This window comes from Heloderma suspectum, chromosome 5 (assembly GCF_057233095.1).
Source record: "Heloderma suspectum isolate Gila_16-S chromosome 5, 16-S_ref, whole genome shotgun sequence".
NCBI lineage: Eukaryota > Metazoa > Chordata > Lepidosauria > Squamata > Helodermatidae > Heloderma > Heloderma suspectum.
Window position 1 is genome coordinate 167743906 of NC_139462.1, and position 22826 is coordinate 167766731.

Here is a 22826-nt window from a genome sequence, read left to right on the forward strand (position 1 = left end):
GGCATATACTAAGACATTACCAAACACGAGAAGCTTAGTTTTTCTTCTGAAGTCTTGCAAGTCCTTTCTGTTTATATTTTAAATTAATTAAATGCAGTGTTTTGGGAATGTTCCAGGTAGATATCTCCAGATACTCATTCGAGCATACTAAAGAGGAAAGAAAATCGTAAATTACTCATACAGTGGTTCCTCTCCAAGGATGACCAAAGGGGTCTAAGAGTGTTCACAGGAGTTGCTTAAAGGAACTGGCTCAGTTTCCAGTGCTTGCACAATTGGGGTCCACAATTCCACTTGCCATGCTCACTATAGCATGATGGGCCCCACCCTTCCCTTTAGAGTGAGTTAGGGGGCAGGGTATCATCCCAATTGTGCTTCTCAGGTGCTCCAAGTACCCCAAAATTGCAACATGGTTAGCACAAGCCCCAGGCCTCAAGCTTCAAACTGGAAAGGCAGGTGGAATTTGTCTCAGCAATTGCATTATGTTTCGGAGGTGTTTAGAGGGTTTTAGAAATACAGCACAAGGGCAGGGATGATGGCTGTCCCCTTTCTAGTCTACGCTCCTGGAGAGCGCTGGGGTCATTCTTTTCATGCTGCACTTCCAAGGGACTGGAGCACCTCAGATTACAGCACAGGAACTTGCCCTGGCCCTATCCTTGAATTTGGAGCTGGAGAGGGTGCCTGGGGTTTGTTCATTTTGCCTTGTGCTTCCAAGCACCTTGATAGCATAGCATAACTGGGTGAATGATCCCTGCACCCTGTCAGGAGTGCCCTAGCTGCCTCTTGCAATCCCCTCCAATAGCCAACTCAGGACACAGATGGCGAGGATTCTTTCCAAGGCTTTATTCCTTTATGACTCTTACAGATACTAATCACTAGAGACTAAGCAAGGAACTGCACTGGGGATGGATAGCAGAGTAGCCTAAGCTCCAGGTAAGGCAGTTGGTCCCGGTTTGAAGGAGAACCGTGGGAAGACTCTGAACTTATGGGCTATGGAGAGATCCTCCCTCTTTCCCTTGGGTGCTCGGGACGCGACCATTGTTTTAGCGCCAAATGAGCGGAGCGCCTCCTCTCGGCGCCCTCCATCTGTCGTCGCTCCATGCGTCTGCGCCGAGCGTCCAGCAAGCCCCCCTCCAGTGCTCTCTCACTGCCAGGGTCACTCTCTATCCCAGGAATGCTGGCAGGAGGAATCTCTCCCTGCCGCTGTGCCTGTGAGAGATGAGCAAGCTCCTGTCCCACGGATTGCTGTTCCTCCTCAGAATCAGAACTGCTCTGGGGCTCTATGGGCTCAGTTTCCACCCTGACACTCCCTTTCTCAGCTCCAAACTGAGAGCAGAGGTGGGAAAGCTTGGACTTGGGGAAGGGAGCAAGGAATTGTCCCTGACCTTGCACTGAGCTTCAGAAGTGCAGTGTGTGGCCAGGGACAAGATCCTGCCCCTTGGGGAGCAGGCAGAGTCCTGGAAATCAAATATTTGGTTGGTTACCAAGGCCAGCCAAAGGTTGCCACAGTCCTGGCTATCATTGGAGAGCTTTGGCTATCGGCTGGTATAGAAATGTAATAAATAAGTAAATATTAGACTTTTACAAATGGCTGGTGTTTTTGTGGTATATAATGCCTTAACCTTACCTATGTAATTTTGACTTCAGAAGACACAAGCTGTCTTTTTTTTTTCTTTTTTACCCCACCTTCTCTTTCACATTAACAAAATAGATGGTTCATTTCATGGTACACTTGATGGGCCACAACATACAGTATGGCACGCAGGCTTCTCAGCCATATGCTGTAAAGTCATGCTTCAATATCATTCTGCTTGCTAGGCTATTACAATTCGTAGATATTTAAAAGCACAAACAAAGGCTGCTACTCTACAAGTAGTGACAAATCCACTCACAAGTACTTGGAAAGCTGACATCAGATTTTAACTTTTCATTGGCTCATGTAATATTACCACAAGAAGATTCTGCTTTCTGCCTTGTGTAATTAGCTACCCTGTGCTAATTAATAGCTCTGTTACAGGCAAAAGAAAAATTACTAGGCTTGGAAACTGTAAAAACACCCTCAAAGTGCAAACCTCTGGCAATTTCTGTCCGCTAACACATATTTAAATGACTAGACAATTTGAAAAAAACACTATTACAGTGTATCATACTTTCCTATGTTTCTTTAAAAAAAAAAATCAATTGAGAGATATTGTCAAGTATCCCAAAACTGAGCAAAGTTCTGCATCAATGCATTTTGTTACTGCTCATTATGTCAGAGTACAAACCTTTCAACCAAATAGGAATTTAAGACCTGATCTTAGTCTATGTATTTCAAAAACCATCCATTTATAATTACACTAGTAATTCAGGGCACACACATTTAAAAAACTGATTTACAGAAGAGTGGCATGCCTTTTTAGCAGATCCCTTTCTAAAAAAGAGGCAGAGATTCCTTCATCTCCTTAAAAAAATACTACAGAAGAAAGGAGGAGAGAGGGAAGCAGAAGCAGGCATAGAAAACATCAGGGCATGCCCCAGTTAAACTGCCCTCCCTTCTCTTCCCCTGCCAAATAGGGCTACCTGATGTCAAATGCCCTGTGGGAAAGAAGGAGGGAGGGAGACAGGAGCAGGCAAAAGGAACATCAAGGCCTGTTCCAGTTGGCCCACCCCAACCTGCCGGGTGATGAGAGGGTAAGCAGGGCCATACCACTACCCCTGCTGAAAGGCTGCTTAATTTTTTCCTCTTCCTTCCCCATCCCTTTTTCCTTATATATCATCTCTTTTTAGATTGTAAGCCCATGGGCGAGAACTGCCTTCTTTTGTTGATTGATTGTAAGCCAGTCTGGGAGACCTTTGTTTGGTTAAGAAGTGATTTAAAAAAATATTTTAACTAAATAAATAGTTTTGACACTCCAGTCTAGACTCTCTGTAGAAATATTTAATATCAGTTTCCCCTTTTTGTTGTTGCAAATTCAGAGGGCTGGTTGATCTCTGAAATACTCTTTCTGCTGCAATTTATTCTGCAATGAAATATAAAATTAAGAATCTCTGAAATAAAAATGCTACAAGTATTGATCAGGGAGGAAATCTAGTAAAAGATATCCTCATCCTTTACTCACACACATCAAACTAATCATGGCAGAACTCTTTCAATACTGAACAGATGCGACCAGATTTTGTGATGTGATACAGATTAAGAACAGAATGGATCTAGTCTAGTGCATAAATGTATAAAATCTGGAAATTGACTATTTTATGGCTTACTGTTCTCGCATTACTTTTTGACATGGTAAAATCAGCACAAGGTGATTTTAACCCAGCATTTCAATGTGGTAAATATTTCCTTTGACTGCAACTTCAAGTGTCATGAATGGACTAAATATCATGCTACTGAACCTCATAGGTTCACTCTGATGGGGTAAATAGTCCATTAACATTACATGAGCATGCATTCAAATGAAATATTCACATTCAGCTGTAGTAGTAATATCGCCCTGTGGTAACTTCATCATGTCAAGAAACACCATGGGAATAGGCCCTTAGAGCTGCTTAGTGCTGGCATACAGTTTCCTGAAATAGGGATCAGCAATTACTAGCAGGTATTGGTCTATCCTGGCTGGCTTTCACTCATTTGCATTAGGATACTTAGTGTTACAGTACTACCTTATTGAAATTGCCAATCTAAGAGAAGCAATAGAAATGGTCCTCCATTTTACTTTGGATTATTGTCTTAATTGATCTCACCTCAACATAAGATGGAGGACCACACCCAACTACCCCTTCCAGAACGAATTAACCCACAACATGCTGTAATGTATACAACTTTGTTCCCAGCAGTGGTGCAGCTATGCCCTTGTCATCCGAGTCAGAGAGACTGTGCAAGTTCTGAACCGGTGCCTGGACTATGTAATGGGCTGCATGAAGGCCAATAAACTGAAGATGAATCCTGACACAGTGGAGGCCCTGTGGGAAGATGGTTCTCATGTTTGGAAATAAGTTGTACAGCCTGTTCTAGATAGGGTTGCACTTCCATTGAAAGACCAGGTGTGTAGCATGGGGGTACTCCTGGATCTAGCTTTGTCATTGGAGGCCCAAGTGGCCTTGGTGGCTCAGAGCACTCTTCCAGCTTTGGCTGGTTTGCCAGGTACAACTGTTCCTGGCTGGAATAGTCTGTCCACGGTAGTTCATGCTCTAGTAATTTCCGAATTGGACTACTGTAATGTGGAACTGCTCTTGAAGATGACCCGGAAGCTTCAACTTGTGCAGAATGTGGCTACTAGAATGTTAACAGGTGTGGCCAGATGGGTTCATATTTAGGGATGTACGAAACCCTGCTTACCTGGCTCCGCCGGGTTCCGCTGGGGGGGGGAGGCGCTATGTCCCTCCCCCTGGAGTCCTGGCTGGCTGGCTCCACTCCGCGAGGATTCCGTGGAGCCGCTGGCCGGCCGGCTCCGCCAGCAGATGGACATCTGGCCGCTGGCTAGCAGGGACGCAAATGGCGGCGGCTGTAGCCGCCGTCGTTTGCGTCCCTGAATTCAGCCGTGATAGGCTACGTAAAAACTTACGTAGCCTATCACGTCTGGGTTAAAAAAAAAACAAAAAACGCGTACGCAAATGGTGGCGGCTACGGCCGCTGCCATTTGCGTTCCTTATTTTCAGCTGTCTTAGTCTACGTAAATATTTACGTAGACTAAGTCGAAGACAAGAAAGGGGAACGCAAATAGCGTAGCGGACGCTATTTGCGTTCCCCTTTATTTTCACTGTCTTACTCTACATAAATATTTACGTAGACTAAGACGGCGAAAATAAGGGGGAACGCAAATAGCATCCGCTATGCTATTTGCGTTCCCCCTTATTTTTGCCATCTTAGTCTATGTAAATATTTACATAGACTAAGACGGCCAAAAATAAGGAATGCAAATGGCGGTGGCCGTAGCCGCTGCCATTTGCGTACGCGGTTTGTTTTTTTCAACCCAGACGTGATAGGCTACGCAAGTCTTTACGTAGCCTATCACTAATGGGGGGAAAAAAAAACAGACTGCAAATGGTGGCGGCGGCGGCAGCAGCCGGTCGGAAGACCAGCTGCCACCGCCGAAGCAGCTGCTAGAGCCGCCACCGTCCAGAACATCCGCCACAGGTAAGTCTCGTCCCGGGGGGGATCCGCGGGGGGGTTGCAGGCCGTTCTGCCACGGAGTTCGGGGGGCTGAATGCACTGGCATTCGGCCTCACCGAGATCCATGGCGGAATTCTCTGACATCCCTGTTCATATTATCAAAATTTGACTGGAGCTGCACTGGTTGCCTATTTGCTTCCAGGCCCAATTGAAGTTACTGGTGCTTACCTTTAAAGCTCTAAGGACCTATTGGCTTGGGACCCAAATATCTGAACTAATACCTCTGCCTACATCAGCCTGCCCAAACTTGAGATTTACAGGAGAGGTTCTTTTCAAGGTGCTTTTCCCTTCATGGTGTGAGAACTAGAGAAAGAGCCTTCTCTGTTACCCCATTTGTGGCACATCCTCTGAATGGAGGTATGACTGGTGTTGACCTCACAATCATTTCAGCACCAGGTCAAACCATTTTTTTTGCTCAGGCATTTTAAGCTAGTCAGCGTGTTTTATGTTGTTTTTTTTAAACTGCCTTTTATTGTGGTAGGGTTGTATTTTATTGTTTTTATTATAAATGTTTTTTGTTCATTGTCCTGATATCATTTGATGAAGGACCGTTTATAAATATCCAAATAAAAAAATGCATTCTCTTTACCATTCCCCCTTCCCATATACCATAATACTAAATAAAATCCATCCACTTGCCACTGGCCCGAGGTTGCATGTATACCTTTGTGTAAATCCATGCATATAACCCTGCTCATTTCTCATCCCACTCGCTTCAAGCCCTTTCATAGTCTACAACACAAGGGGGTAATTCTTCCTTTTAGGTTTCATGAAGAGAAAATGAGGGGCAGCTCAGATCCTATCCTTCTGTTCCCCAACGAGAAAACCTATAGCAAGCTCTCAGAATGTTTCCTAAGTGCCAAACTACATGTCATAGACCACATCATTTGCCGTTGCATAAATTCCCTTCCCCCTTGTAAATAGTAGCTGCTGGGCAGATCAGTCAGGATTGGAACAGAAGCTCACAAAGAAGGGAGCTCAATGTTTTCATTGAGACCATGAAGAGGGAAGATCAACCTCCCTTTCCCACACAGTCCTGACCTCTATTGCAAACATCTGCAAACTGCAAACATCTATTAAAGTAATGTTGTAGTTTGGCCCTTAGATTTTCTGGGGCTAGGAGTGGTGTGTGTGTGTGTGTGTGTGTGTGTTCCCATGTGTATGGAACTCCATGGGAGACATTCGGAGAACTCCCAGTAACCATTACAGCTAGTAGGTGCAAGGCAGGAGAGTGGAGTAAGCTTTTTGATGCCTCTAGCTACGTAGCTCTTGCCAGCGTACCACAGAGCACACACAGGTGAATGTTCGCATTTATAAATATCATTATACACCGCATACACTCTGAACAGTGAGACATTCCATATGTAGCACTACTACATTTTGTTTCCCTTGGATGAGCACACTGTGGAGACTTGTGATATTTTCGTAAGATTTATTTACAAATACACAAATCGAGCATAAGTGAAGGCAAAGAAGCACTCCTATTGCAGATCGCCCAGGGAGCAACTTGGGCAGCCCCCCACCCCCGCTGCATCCCTAGTTTCAAACCCAAGCTAGAAACACTGCTGTCTGATTCCCCTACCGCCTTCCAACTGCAAACTCCTTTTTTTCATCAAAACTACACAGTGCATTCTTTCCTTAGAGGATGTAACCTTCTGTGTAAGATGGACACCAGAAAGCATCACTGGATATTCCATATATTACTAAAATGCTGGCAGTAGTCTTCCATTAACAGGGGGGGGGGGGAGAGACAGTGGTTTGTTTTTATCTAACTGAGGTTACCCAGGGATAAAAGCCAGGAAAAAGTTGATACTACCAGCTGTCTTACCTATGAAAGAGTCCAATTCCTCTATGTCAGTCAAAACAAGCTATGGTCCAGTACTTGCAGTGCAACCCTATGTGTGTTTATTCAGAAGTAAGTCTCACTGTGTTCAGTGGGGCTTACTCACTATTAAGTGTGTTTAGGATAGCAGCCATAGAGTCAGGTTTATTGAGAGCTAACATAATTCGGTTCTCCAAAATAAAATGCAATACATTCCAAGAAGAAGGAAAACAAAGACAATGGCATATACACTTGGCTCACACAAATCCAGAAGTTACTTTTTTCTTGAAAATCTCGAAGTCAGTTTCTCAACATTTTGAAAACATTTGCATGTCATACAACATTAATTGGGCAAACTGCATCCTTGCCACAGTGCTTTTTTAAACTTGCAGAAAGCTATCTCTTTTCTGTAACTGCATGGTTTCAAAGAATGATTGATAAAAAGATACACTTGTGAGATATCCCTTATGCTATATGTACTATCTACATACAGGAAAAAGCATCACCCACCCAGCCAAAAAAAGTTTGGCTCTAAATAGTTACGCCTGAGTGATCTTGTATCTCACTATGCTCATTAGAGCTTGAATTACTAGAACTCATTTCACAGAGCTCAGATGTGTCTGAAAACCACATTGTTCTTCTTATAGACCAGGGGTGGGCATCTTGTACAGCAAAACTTCTGGAGGGCCACAACTCCCATCAGTCCTAGCAAATGGTGAGGGATGATGGGAGTTGTAGGCCCAAACATCTGGAGAGCCAGAAGTTGCCCCCTCCTGTTATAGACAAATGCATCAAATTCAGTATGATGAGAGTGTGTGTGTGTGCGCGAGAGAGAGAGAGAGAGACAGACAGACAGACAGATACACAGGCTGCATTTTAATACACAGGCTGCATTCGCGGATCATGCTGAACCACAGTTTAGTGTGATGTGGATCATTCCTGCTCATGCACATCACACCTTGAGCTTGCCCCTACCCTTTCTTCTCGCACAGTGAAGAGGAGGAGTTTGGAAAAATTCTGTTCCAATTTTAGTTAAACCACGACTTCCCATGTCATCCAAACAGGGAATGGTGGTTAACATTAACTATGGTTAGTTTAAACGGGCCAGTATCTGATCCACGATATGAAGTTGCCTAGTTTTAAATGAACCATAGTTAACATTAACCACAGTTGGTCACTCCAGCTGATACAACAAGCCACAGTTAAGGGAAAGCAAAAGCTTCTAAACTCCTCTTGAAGCTCATCCCTACTGGTGCACGTCACGTTAAATCATGGTTTACTTAGCATGACATGTGACTGTGGCCACAGAGCTAAAGGCAATGTCACTTAATTATCAAAGGAAGCAATAAGAGGGCAAGTGTGTGTGTGTGGCTAGGAGTCCCGTTTGGACTGTGAATTTGGCAATGGAACCTTTTGCATAGCCATACCAATTGGATTGTCTGGGCCTGATACTCAGGCCCAGGCCTGACTTCATATATACCGCTTTGAGTTCTGTGAGGAAAAGATAGGAGAAATAATTATTCATATGCCCACAAGCAGGTAACAGCTTGAGCTATTCAAATTCCCTCCCTCCCACTGCAGCTATCTCGCACTACCCACAGCTTCTGTTGTTAGGTGCTGGTCCTGTTGTTCTTTGTTGTTGTTGAAAAACTTCACACGCTTCAAGGTTGCTGGGCAGTGTCATCCCAGAATGAAAACAGTGAAAAACATAGTGGAAATTATGGAACAACAAAAGATTCTAGTGAAGATCCAATGTGCATTTAATGCTTTTAACTGGGTCAATGGATTACACCATCATTTGAATGTATAAAAATCAAGGACTGATATGCAGCAAAACTGTGAACTGAATAATTTTCACATAGGCCTCAAAGTATATAGGAAACACGTTATTACCCTTACGAATGAATCTGTTACTGCCTTACAAAGTTGCAACACTGCAATTTGAAAGATTATTTGGGGAGGCAAGTTTTACCCAGTTAATTCAGTTTCCTTGGGCCCAGTCTATTTAATATTGCAAGTAAAAGCTTTTCATCTAGAGATCATCCATAACACAGACCATCTTTTTCAAAATTAGGTAAGGTTTTTCCTATCAGTCTACAAGCTTCACATCTATAGTTAAGTATTATAATCCTAACAGAATTATAAGCATTTTTTACAAAATAGTTGCAGCACACATACCTCTTAAAATAGCTAAAATATTGATTGCTTTCTTTAAAAAAAGCCTACCACAACTGCTTAAAGTGTTGTATTTTCTGTAGACATCATTTACTTTAAAATTAAGCTATAAAGAATTAAAACTGGAAGGAGGTGAGAAGGGGAAAATGTACATGTCAAGTACATGTTAAGTTCTTTTCACTTGTTCAAGTCATAGTGAAAGCTATTAGATGTCACCTATTCGGTCTAAGAGATATCGCTGTAAATAAAACCCAGGGAGAAAGCCAAGTGAGATTATCATCTTCATTAGGTCACTGTGCTTAATGATGCTAGCTCTCAGACACACTGGCCAGGACCCTAACAGCTTTGTATATGAACAGAAAGTATTACTGCTGGATTGAATCCTGTTCAAGAGGCTCTCCTGACTTTCAGGAACATTTTTTCTGGATGCACATGGAGCCACAGTGGAAAGGGGGACTGGAAGAGTTTCCAGAATGCATGAAAAAATATTTGCACATGACCCTTTAGAATCCAGCCCTCTATTGCCTCTTTTCTACTACTTGCAAAGACTGACAACTTACTCCATAAAGGCTTACACCAAGATAAGCAATATGTGCATTCCTTCCTGCGATATATTATTTATGTTCCATTGCATGAATATTTCACCATCATATGAACCATCTTCAAGTAGCCCTAACCTTTAAAGCTTAAGCCCATGCATAAACTTCACTAACACTTTGCATATTACTCAGTTACATAGGAACTTACAGTGTTTGTACCACTTAAATCTTGATCCTGCATGACTATGATCTCTAGGACAAATTTGTTTTCTGCTATAAGGCAGCTAAAACACTTAACAACGCCCTACAGATTATTGTTTAATACTACTATAGGTAGTTATTTTAATGTTAAGATGCGTAATCTTAATATATAGGTTTCTCTTCCAGCATTGTGTTTTAGTTCCTTGTTAACCATAACTTTCTAGACAATTCAAAAGCATCACTATTGTGTGTGTATGTTATTATGGGTTTGTTCTCTTTATAAATTAAAATAATTTTACACAGGAAAGTAGCTATACTAAATCTACCAGCGGGCAGTATTTCTATAGTACTAACAACAAACATAGTACTTCACAGAATTAACATAAGATGACAAGTCCCTGCCCCTCAGAGCTTACAATTTCTACTTTGGGGAGAAAGTGAGAGAAGTGAAGGAAAGTGTAGGGTAACCAAGAATTAATATGAATGCAGTTATCTGTGAATGAAATGCTGGGCTAGATGGACCCTTGGCCTGATCCTGCAGGGCTCTTCTTATGTTCTTATCTAGTCTTAGATGTTGAATGAGTTTTGAAGAAGGATCTGAAGGGGGGGAGGGGCAATGTGCGTGTTCTGGGAAGCTTTAGCTATCGGGCAGTATAGAAATGTAATAAATAAAAAAATAAAAAATAAGTACTAGAAGTTCTAGGTTTAAGTGGCAGCAAGGGAGAAAGAGCAGCAACTTTTAATGGAGTGTGAGACTCCTTTAAAAGCGAGTCTAGTGGCCTATTTTTCAAATTGTGCCTAAAGCCTCCAGCACAATCTTGGTCCTATCTACGAAACAGACAGTAAGTAAAAACTATACACACAGAAGTGCACAATAAGCTAAAATTATACCACCCACCCAAAATATACAGTGAAACCAGTTATGCTGTGCATTAACTCTAAGGGAGCTAATTATAACACTACTTCACAGCAGTGGTACCCACAACCAGAACATTTTAATGCAGTAAAAAGACACTGCACATCAGTCCTCTCTTTGAAATGCTCTTGCATTAAACACATGTAGAGATCTACATGTGAACAGATCAGAAAGCAAAACGGAGAACACAGGCAATCTTGAGACTACTTGAAACTGGGCATCAACACTAATCCACTGGTTTAAACAGACCATACTTCCATCTATGCATGCTGAGCATCAGTTTTAAAAATGAGCTCACCATTGTTTTCAACATCCCTGTTGCTAAACACACTACCTGCAACTACCCAGTTGAAGAAGCAACTGTGCACTCATTTCCAAAAAGCTTGCTAGTGACAAGGAATTATGTAGCCCCCTTTTACCCATGACTTGTAACAGAAGAGTTGTTAGTTCTGGATGGTTGTGTTAGATTTCCAAAGTTAAGGGAACTGAGCTTTGAAATGTGGATCCCTTACTTTGGGGTGGGTGGGGGGAATTATGACTCAGAAAACATGAGCACATGATTCAGTTCCCCTATTCTGGGACACTGTACCCCTAACCTGTCATCCACATGCCATGCACAATTAGACACTGATTTCCAAACAGCAGCTCATTCTAGGCCAGGTGTGGCACAGCTGCTGCAGCTGGAAGACAAGGCTGTGGCTCCCTGACAGATAACCCAAGGCCAGGATTCAAACTTCTGAACTACACCTTCCTGGGGCACATAAATCCCGAAGTTATCTCAGCCAGTTTTTTAAGATCACGCTCATGCTATTCCTCAGCATTCAAAAGAGGAAAAGGGAGAGCGGCAAGAAGAAAACCACAGGAAAAATTGGGAAATAAAAAACTAGGAGTGGGGGTGCGAGGGGGGGGAAGCGTTGCCATCTCCAAAGTTTCTGCTATGCTTCTGGAGCGCTGTTTGTAAGTGCCGTTTCCAGGCGTGGCAGTTATCAGGGGGGGCGAGGGGAGAAAGCGACCCTCGAGAAACATCCACGCGCTCCCCAGTCAGGAAAGCAAAGGCGAGGTTTTACCTGTCCCCCGAACCAGCGGGCGAGCCGTGCTGTGCAGGAGAGTCCATAACAAAACGTGCTTAGGAATCCAGCTCATTGTAATGTCCCTTTTGGTGCTCGGAGGCGGCGGCGGGGCAAGGAGGGGAGCCGGCCCGGGGGCTCCTCTCAGGGGCGAGGGGAGGCAGGCGGGCGGGGTTCGGGGGTGGGGTGGGGTGGCGGGCGGCAAAGTAGCTCAGAAGCAAAGGGTCCTGGAAGGGGTCCAGGAGGCAGAGAGGAAAAGAGGCCCCGGCGGAGGCAGCCAGAGCAGCTGCGGCTCGGCTGCTCCTGGGAGTGCGTGTGACTCACTCCCCTTCGCCTCAGCCCTGCCTGCAGGGGAAACAGGAAACCTTAAAAGTTCGCAAACAGCTGGGCAGGACTTTCTTAACTCTTACAGTAGTTCCTTCTCTGGCCCGCCCTCCCCGCCCGCCGGGCGGGTTTCGGCGTGAAACCTCTCCACCCGGCTCGGGGTGTCAACCAGGGGCCTCAGGCCAAGCCCCCTCCCCTCGGGGTCCGTCCCTCTTCACGCGCTGCGACCGCGTCCGCGGGAAGCCCGCGGCTGGGCCGCGTCGAGCCACCGCTGGGCTGACGAAGGTGTTTTTCTCCAGTCACGCTCCCGCGCGCGCGCGCGCCGCGGGCGGCCTCGCTGTTGTTGTTGTCGTTCCCACATCCGTAATACGAGTGTTAAGAACACGTTCTCGTGACAGTAAAAGGCGGTTCACTCATACGTGCACGTGGGCCGTGGAAAAAGCCTCACCCTGTGTATATTTCCGGGGGGTTAACACCCCGTTGACCTCAATGGGGCTTACACCGAAGTCAGTGCACGTAGAATCGTGGTCTCCACCCCCCCCCCCCAAACCCACGTAGGGGGTCCATATGTCCTCTTTTACAGAGGACAGTCATGTATTTGAAGGGCCGCCAGAGGATCATCTGTTTGAAGAGCTGTCGGGTCTAAGCCTGGTTTAAAGATAAAGAACCCCAAGGAAGGAGAGCCCAGGGAACTCGAAGTTGCCCATCAACAGCCCCTGGACAGCAGGCAGACTGAGCAAGGCACACAAGTCACTTGGGCATGGTCTTCCACATTATGGTGCGATGTACTATTTATTTATTTATTAAATTTATTAATCGCCCATCTGGCCTGTCACCCAGCCACTCTGGGCGATGTACAACAATAAAAACAGTTTACACAATAAAATTCAACATTAAAAACATCACATTTCTAAAATTACCCTAGCCCACCCCAAATGCCTGCCTGAACAACCATGTTTTTAATGCATGCCAGAAGCTCATTAAAGAGGGGGCATGGCGGAGTTCCCTAGGGAGGGAGTTCCACAGAGTGGGGGCCACCATAGAGAAGGCCCTCTCCCTCGTCCTCACCAGCCTAGCTGTCCTGGCTGATGGGACAGAGAGAAGGCCATCCAAGGCTGATCTTGTTGAGCAGCCTATCTGGTGTTGCTGGAGGCGCTCCTTGAGATAGGCTGGGCCAGAGCCGTATAGGGTTTTAAAGGTCAAAACCAACACCTTGAATTTGGTCCGGAAAACAACTGGTAGCCAGTGCAGCTCCTTCAGCACTGGAGTGATGTGATCTCGCCAGCGGCTGCCTTTAATCAGGCGAGCCGCCGCGTTCTGTACCAGCTGCAGCTTCCGAACCGTCTTCAGAGGTAACCCCACGTAGAGCACATTACAGTAGTCTAAACGAGAGGAGACCAGGGCATGTACTACTGATGGGAGCAGATGGTCGGGAAAGTAGGGGCACAGCCGCCGTATCAGATGGAGTTGGTACAGTGCTGTCTGGCTCACAGCTGACACCTGAGCCTCCATGGACAGCTGGGAAACTAAGATGACCCCAAAGCTGCAGACCTGGTCTTCAAGGGTAGCCGTACCCCATTCAACACCAGGTCAACATCCCCCAGCCTCCTCTTGTCTCCCACCAAAAGTACCTCGATCTTGTCAGGATTCAGCTTCAGCTTATTCCTCCCCATCCAGCCACTCACTGTCTCCAGACATTTGGACAGGGATTCTATGGCCAACCTTGGTGAAGATTTGAACGAGAGGTAGAGCTGCGTGTCATCCGCATACTGATGACACCACACCCCATGTTAAATAGCATCAGGGAGAGGATGGAACCCTGTGGTACCCCACAAGTGAGCAGCCACAGGTCCGAAACCTCCTCTCCCAGTGCTACCCTCTGGTACCTGCCGGAGAGGAAGGACCGGAACCACTGTAATACTGTGTCTCCAATACCCAACTCCTCCAGGCAGTCCAGGAGGATACCGTGGTCAATGGTATCAAAAGCCGCTGAGAGGTCGAGGAGAACAAGGAAGGAGCATTCAGCCCTATCCAAAGCCCTCCTCTATCATCCACCAAGGCGACCAAGGCCGTTTCTGTCCCATACCCAGGCCTGAAGCCTGACTGAAATGGGTCTAGATAATCGGCTTCTTCCAAGTGTGCCTTCAAACTGCATCGCCACCACCCACTCAATCACCTTGCCCCAAAATGGCAGATTCAAGACCGGGCGAAAGTTGTTCAGAACTTGGGGATCCAAGGAGGGCTTCTTTAAGAGCGGTCTTATCACTGCCTCCTTGGCGTTCACCACTGCCTTGATCCCCTCACCCAGCCTCTCTCTGCAGCTCATAATGAGCCAAGATGGGCAAGGATCAAGTAAGCAGGTGGTCGGCCTTACAGATGAAAGCACCTTGTCCACTTCATCAGAAGGAAGAAGCTGGAACTGATCCCACAAAACTGGTGTGCCACAGACTGCCTCCTGCTCACTAACTGTATCCACAGCGCACGGAATAACACTCCTAATCCGATCAATTTTATCTGCAAAGTGCCTTGACAAGGCCTCACAGGAGGCCTTAGAATGCTCCAGCGGTTCCGGAGCAACTGGACCAACCAGGCTCCGGACCTCTTGGAACAGCCTCTTGGGACAGCAGTCTGCAGATGCGATAGAGGCAGCATAATCCTTTTTTGCTGCCTTCACCGCCACGTGATAGGCTGAAGATACGGCTCTAGCCCGTGTTGGAGCCTTTGGAGCGAGACGTCCGCCCCTGGCGCTCTAGCTATCTCACCTCCTGTTTCAGAGCTCGTAACTGCGGATTGAACCATGGTGCAGTCCGAGCCCCGTTCAGGGGGAGAGGGTGTTTCGGAGCCACCTGATCTAATGCCCCAGTGATTGCGGCATTCCAGCCACCCACCAGGGTTTCGACCGAGTGGCCGTTGGCGTGCTCCAGAGAATCCCCAAGTGTGTTCAGGAATCCATTCAGATCCATAAGATGCCTGGGGCGGACCATTTTAATGGGTCCTCCACCCCTGCGGAGGGGTTGTGGAACCGAGAAGTCCAACGTCACCAGATAGTGGTCTGACCATGACAAGGGGGTGGTGGATATACCCCTGACTTCCAGATCACTCCCCGCTTCTCCAGAAACAAACACAAGGTCTAGTGCATGACCGGCTACATGGGTGGGCCCAGTTGGAATATGGTACAGCTCCCAGGAAGCCATGGATTCCATGAAGTCCTGAGGTGCCCCTGTGAGGACGGCCCCCGAATGTACGTTGAAGTTCTCCAACACCAACAAGTTAGGGGACTGCACATGCACATCAGAGACCACCTCAAGCACCTTGGCCAGGGAGTCAGTCGTGCAGTGAGTTGGACGCTACACGAGCAGAATCCCCAGACTGCCCTTCGGGCCCAACTTCCAGTACATGCACTCAGCAACCTTGGTCTCCCGGAGGGGGGGTCTGGTGAAGACCAAGGACTCTCGATAGATAACAGCCACTCCCCCTTCCCGATCCCCATCCCTTGGCTGCTGTGCATACGAAAATCCAGCTGGACACATGGCCGCAAGAGTTGGAGCAGCGGCCTCGGCCAGCCAGGTCTCCGTAATACATGCCCGGTCTGCACCCTCATCCAGGATCATGTCATAGATGAGGGAGGTTTTCTGGGTAACAGACCTGGCATTGCAGAGCAGCAAACAAAGGCCAGAAGATGGAGTCACGCCTCCCCCAGCCACCCTTTGGCTCTGGACAGGCCTGGAGCAGGGGACAGATACTACACATCTCTCCCTTGTTCCCCTTACCTGGCATGGCTTGCCCCTAGCGCTCCGCCAGTGTCTGCCACGCAGCCTCGGTATGTTCTGGCCCCAACACTCCCCCCACTGCCTCCATCAGGTGGACACATGCCCCCTTGCTCCCGCCTATCAGACAGGCTACCCACCCCTAAAAACACAACAGACTCCCCCCAAAATTGAAAAACAATTTAAAATCCCCTTTAAAAATACTGCCAGGCAGGAGTCCACGATGGTGGTGGTGGTGGTGGCGGCGGCGGCGGCGGCGGCAGTGGCAGCAGGCACGCCTCTTCCCTGGTGGTGGTGGTGGTGGTGGCTTCTCCTACAGGCCCTGGCTCTCCCATGCCACCTCAGCCAGCCAGCTTATGTAGCCCCTCCAGGAAGGGGCAGGTGGAACAGTCAGCACAGCTGGCTCAGTACCTGGGTGCCTGGTCCTGCAGGGACTGGCAGTCCACCAGGCAGAAGTCCACGGGGAGGACTGGTGTTGGTGATGGCGGCGGCAGCAGGCACGCCTCTTCCCCAGTGGTGGTGGTGGTGGCGGCTATATTTTTATATACTTATAAAAATATATAATATATTTTATAAAAATATAAAGTATTTTATATACTTATAAAATATATAATATATTTATATATATATAATATTATATTATATATATTATATTATATATATTATATATTTATAGAAATATATACTATATTTCTGTTTATAATAATTATTTCTACATTTGCATCTAGACATATAAATTGTGCAGATTTATGCAAATAGGCATCCTCTTTTTTTGTGATGCATGTCTAGGGGCGGGGTAATTCTCAAGTGGCCACCATATGTACAACTCTCCTGCATGTGTGTATACATCCTTTTTTCCACAGCGTACATTCACACTTTCTTAGCCTGGTTCACATATGCATGCATAGTTGTCTATACTATAATTAAAACAACAACATAGCAAACAGTTAACAAAAAGATATCACGAACCAAATCTACAACAGGCCATTATGGATAATACTGTAGAGGCCCGACCTGGCTGTAGGCATGGATCCAGCACACTAATTTACTACAATCCTACTCAGGGGTGGGATATAAATTTAATAAACAAATAAATAGGCCCGACTCTGATGTGCTGCCTTTGTGCAGGGCTGGATTGGACCTCTGATGGAATGGGAGGGGGAAGGAATGGTCAGGGAGGATGGGGAGTGGGGGCAGCTGCTCACATGTATTGCTTGTAATCAAGGTCAGATGAATGTATGGAGGGTGGATGCAGAGCCAGTGGCCATGACTATGCCCCCCCCCATGTATTCTTAGTCTGCAGATGTGCCAGAGTACCAAAAGATGATGAAGGGCAGGAGCTGTAGTAACCTTCACTATATTTTCACCAGGTTATGTTCAACTTTCAGGTAGTCAGTGCCTGAGGTGGGATGGGATGCGCTATCCCACTTCTTTTCAGATGGACGTAAACTATCCTACTTCTTTTCAATGGATGTAAAACTATCCTGGATTGTTAACTAAGCAGGGTAACAACACTTGGTATTGCTGTTGCTGGAATAGCAATGTTAGCATTGACCTCTGGGTTGTTGTTGTTTTTGGTGTGTCTGTTTTTTTAATGGAATGACATACAATTCTGGTGCATGGGGCTGTCCCACCCCACCCCCGTCACCCACCACAAACCTGAAGGTAAAGGAGGGAAGAGATAATGGTGATATGGTACCATTAGTTCCCAAGTATGTGTTTCTTTTACCATGGATGTGTACCTTACAATCCTAAAATGTAGCCTCAACACACACAACTGCTGAACTTTTACAGGCTTTACATTGGCCAGGGGGGTGTCTCTGCTAGCGATTTACTCCAAGCTGGCTGCATGTTGAGGTAGTTTGGGATACATGATGTTATGGCCATCCAGCAGCCACCCCGAAGCTTATCAGGGAAAAACCGGATTTCCTGAGACTGCTTAAAGTCTGAATCTCTTCCTTAAGTCGGGTTCTCCCTATATAGCTGTTGTGTGCCCCAACCCCTGCATTTACCTCTGGTATGCTAGCCCTGCCCAGGGGTGTGCCTTTCACTGTGACCTTGGTCAAGGGGTGTTTCCCAGCATAAACCAATTAGTGTCTACTCAGAAGAAACTCCCATTGTGCTCAATGAGGCTTGTGCACATCAGAATTTACAGAGTTCCCCCTGAATTGAAATACAGATTTTAAAGCACGGATTCCCCGAAGTCTGTAAAGTGCTTTACCGAACCTGTGATGATTCCCCGTGGCTTGGTTTATTGCCTTAGGAAGTAACTACTTCACACCTTCATTATAGAGATCCTGCAGTTAGAAGGGGGGCTTGTTTCTCATCCCTGTTCCCCCCCATCCCAGCACAAGCATATGTGTGTCTATTCAGAAATAACTCCCACTGTGCTCAATGAGGCTTGCTCCTGAAATGCAGGTGCATCTGGAGTTTCAGGGGAAAAGGGGGCGGGGAGGGAAGCCTGTCTTATTGGTTGAGCAGCCCCTGCCAGTCAGACGATGGTCACTCCAACCCACAGCAGGAAGTATGTTCTGTGAAGAAATTTTTACTGGTGCACAGCACTTGCTTGTGGATCCCTGCATGGACCAAAGCGCAGCAAAGCTGATTCCTTTTAAAAAACCCAGTACTCCTCCAACTGCCTCTCCTTCCATTGTCATGGAGACACAGGCCAGGTCTGGCAGCTGACCCAGGCAACAACAGGCTTTTCTACATGAGGCTTTTAACCCACTACTTTACCAAGGCTTCTGGATTGTTTGTGGGATTAAATTTGGCTCCTTTACACATGTTTTTTCCCCAGGTTTTTCTTTCTCTGTCTTTCTATATGTTCCATTACACAACCACTAGGTGGCACTGTGGTATAGCAGAATTGTGCAAGTATACTAGGGTTTTATGCTGCCATTCACAGAAATGCCAAACTACAATGCCTGCAAAGAATGGGATTGGCCCTGGAGGATGACGATGTCGTGTAAAGCACCTGCAAACTGCCATGGGTGAGGAATCACAAGCACACAGTAAATGCCTTGTGTCGAAAGGCTCACCTTTCCAGCCAGTGGCAACCATATCTGAAAAGTGTTTATGCCCATAGGGAAGAAATATACCACAGAAAAGAAGATGAACTTCTGCTGAGAACTCGCTGTAAGGGTGTGATTTGTTGACCATAATCTCAAGTTTATGGTCTCAGATAACATGCTGTTCTAGAACAGCAGCTTCTTCTCAACTTGATTCTCAACCATATACAATTCAGCTAGTAAGTGACTGTTTATCTACTATTTGTCTTACATTTACTCAGTTCCAAATTGTCCTGTGCCTGCTTATGGATGATTCAGCACACAATGAAGCCTACAAAATGTATTACACAGGGCATGTCTTATGCCTATTAATGCAAATATAGAAGTGAAACAAATATACTCTGTACGTGGTAAACACTTGTATATGGTATTCATGAGCAATACATCGTTTTGCAATATCAAGTATGAATTTTGGCACATCCATTTTTTTGCCCTTTGCATAATCACTTCTGCTAGTTTAGACTTGTTCCTAGGAATTCATTCATTGCTGTAAAAAATGTTCAGCCTCCAGCAAGGGCATTTACAAAGGGTTACATGCTCAAAGGTTTTATAAAAGTCTAAATTCAAATTGTCAGTAGTGTACACTACATTACGCTTGTTTCCTAGTCATAATTAAATTAGAACATCTGTTGTGTGTAATCATCCTTCACATAGAGGCAACCAGAATGTTTGCAGTTCCTCTGTACATAAACTAAATTGTGCTATCTTCAAGATTAGTTTAATGATGAATTTGTGTAGGATTTTGGGTCTTCTCTCTTCATATTTTAGGTCTTCTCTCCACACATGTACAGTGAACATGCAGAAGGTGAGTAGCAGCACAATCTGCCCTGTGCATTCCATATGTTGAAATGCATGTCTGTAACATGCATCTGAGCATATAAGATGGTATATGTTGCACAGGATGGTAGGGCCCCATATGACCAAGTACCCTGCTTTTTCAGGATTTCCAATGCATGGAGTCAGCGCAAACATGCAGAAGAAGAACATGGCAGAGTTCTTCCTAGACGGTACCATATCTAGGGTGGCCATTTGTGAATTGCCAAGAAAGAAGGCATGCCTCACTAAAAAAGAGGATACCAATTTGCATAAAATGTGCATATGCTGATAGATAGATAGATAGATAGATAGATAGATAGACAGACAGACAGACAGACAGACAGACAGACACATGCAAATTTAGAAATAATTATAGGTAAAATAGAAATGCAGTATGTCCTACCATAGTGTGAAAGAATGAGAACAGGTGACTTGCGTGGCTTGCTCACTCTACTGTCCAGGTGCTGTTGATGGACAACTTCAAGGCCCCTGTTCTTCCCTCTGACGGTTCTTTAACTTTAAATTGGATTTGGACCGGACAGCCCTTCAAACAGAGGAATGTCCCCTGTAAAAGAGGACACATGGCCACCCCATATCAGACTACAGGTACATGTTTGAATTTCGTCCAATGCAAATGGAAACCTTGCATGTCAGAGAAAGAATTTAACCTAACTTTCCTTTTGACATGCTAGTTTTCCACATGCAAAGATGACAAAGTCCATATACAGTCTGAAATGGTACCACCCAGCAGGGCCATCCCAAGACATTTTGCTGCTTAAGGCGAAGAATGTGATAGGTACACTATTCCTATTTCATGTGCAAAAGCTGACTGGACTGGCAGTTGAATCTTTCTTCAAGGGGACGCTATCCCACTGACAATGGGATAGTGTCCTCTGCCACATCTGAAGGCAGTCGGCCAGCTCAGAGGTGCTGGGCAGGCCATGTGGCACAAAGCTCCTCTAAAGCTTTGTTGCCACCTTCCAACATCTGCTGCCTGAGGCAACTACATCCATTTGCCAAATGGTGGGGCCGGCCCTCACACCTAGGAAGGGCTGCAGCACATCCTATTTCCACATGTTTGGGTTTTCCCACTTAGCACCTTTTGAAGGTGAGGGAACACCATTCTGTTTTTCATAGTTCTCAATGGTGAATTTTACACCAATGGTGCCAACGGAGGCTTTTAAAAAGTCTAATCGCAGCAAGGGGGAAGGCCACTATCAGGAGGGGAAGTGTGTATTTTATGGGGGGTGGGGAGGTTGAGTTTGTGAATGGGATCTGGGCAATCACATTAGGGGCCAGCACTGGGGTGTCACCCTACCTTGTGATCTGGCCCCACCCACTGCTGACATGTGGCCTCCAATGTACTTTCCTGGAGTCAATTTGCTCCTTGGCTCGAAAAAGATTCCCCACCTCTGCTTTACAGGCCCTGGTTTGCTTTGGGAGGAAAGTGTCCTAGAAACGTATGGTGCCTATGGAATAATGTACAAAGCAACAATGTACTGGCAGAATAGGCACTATAGGAGCACTGAAGCAATCATGCACAGACAGGGCATCCTAGATCTGATTCACAGCACCATTAGTTCAGTTTATCCAAGTTTTTTTTCCCCTCTGGAAACCCCTTAGCTACATACCTCATGTGCTCTCAATTGGTACTATCCATCTCTCTCTACAAACAAACTTTCCAGGTCAAAAGGTTGTGACTTCTATTCTAAATGTCCACAACAACCTGCTGTCCCATTAGGGCCCATGGTGAGAGGCCAAGTCACCCTAAGCTCTTTGGGGTTTGCGTAATGTGGAAGCACATTTTATGATAAAGCGGGAGTGGGAAACTTTCTTTTCTGTCAAGGTCCGCATTCTGTCGTGGGTAATCTGCCACATGTCAGCAGTGAGTAGGGGCGAAGCCAGTGGCAGGCAGAGCCAGAGCCAAAAATGGGTGGGTTCCCCATTTTCTCTTTCTGCCACTCCCTTCTCTCTGTCTCTCTTTCTTTTCCTTTCCATGCAACGGAACACCAAGGAAGGAGCAGGTGTCTGAACTGATCATGTGCAGAAGGCTTTTGCAATAAGGTTGAGGGCTGCATGAAATTAGGACAAGGGCTGCCTGTGGCCCTAGTGTTCGCATACTGCCAAGCACAATCAATCCCTGTTTTGTGGCTGCAGCTCATACTGAAAATAGTACCTTTAGCAACCAGACTTGGGCAATAATTAAAATAGTGTTCTAATGTGATATATGAGAGTGTTTCTCTTTTGTTCTTCAATTAATGGAAGCTGTAACAGTGATGGATTTAAAAGGGCATATCCTAAATGCTAGCATAAAGCTTTTTTTGTACTTTAATTGCAAGCCTCCCAGCTTCTCAGGACAATTGTCTCATGTTGCTGTGCATGCGCTCACTGGTGAATGTAGAGAGTGGTGATGCTATCCTGACTCATTTACTATAGCTAGGATTAATGATGCCATTTCATGGTGGGGATAGAAAGATATACTTTTAATACAATGGCCATTTATTGGAACATGGATCAGGGTTGCTATTTCAGATTGGGGGAGATTTTAGTAGCAAGGGAGTGAGAGATTCAGCAAAATCCAAAGGTTTGTGTTGGAAACATTCAAGGTTATATTGCTTAAAAAGGGGTCTATGTTAAGCGTAGTTAAGAGCATCTTCTAAATACCTAATAAAACTACAACAGTGTTATCAACATAGAACAGATATCCTGCTTTTTTCCCAAGTAAAAGGATTTGCAATTTTGGCATGCATACCTATTTCATTGCTTATAACAATAATTGGTATGTTAAACCAGTGAGCTGGTCAGATAGATATGAGCTCCTGAGGAAAATCACAAAGGATTTGAAAAACAGGGTATTGAAGTATCATCTTCTTTCTCCCCACCCCAGTTCTCCTAACATAGTGACCCTGAGAAGTTTCTGCCAATTTTATTGTCCACAAGTTTAGTTGAATTTTAATTTGTGGCAACTGGGACCCAGCA

At 45.6% G+C, this 22826-nt stretch overlaps 1 protein-coding gene across 2 annotated transcripts in view; it reads right to left on the minus strand.

The window, feature by feature from the left end:
- TGFBR2 (transforming growth factor beta receptor 2) overlaps positions 1 to 12539 on the minus strand; it is a 71010-nt gene extending 58471 nt beyond the window's left edge. For both annotated transcript variants that reach the window (XM_084858271.1, XM_084858273.1), the window contains exon 1: positions 11873 to 12539. In XM_084858271.1, the coding sequence (XP_084714397.1) occupies positions 11873 to 11948 (76 nt within the window). In that variant the 5' untranslated portion in view covers positions 11949 to 12539. The remainder of the gene's footprint in view (positions 1 to 11872) is intronic.
- Positions 12540 to 22826: the final 10287 nt, after the last annotated feature.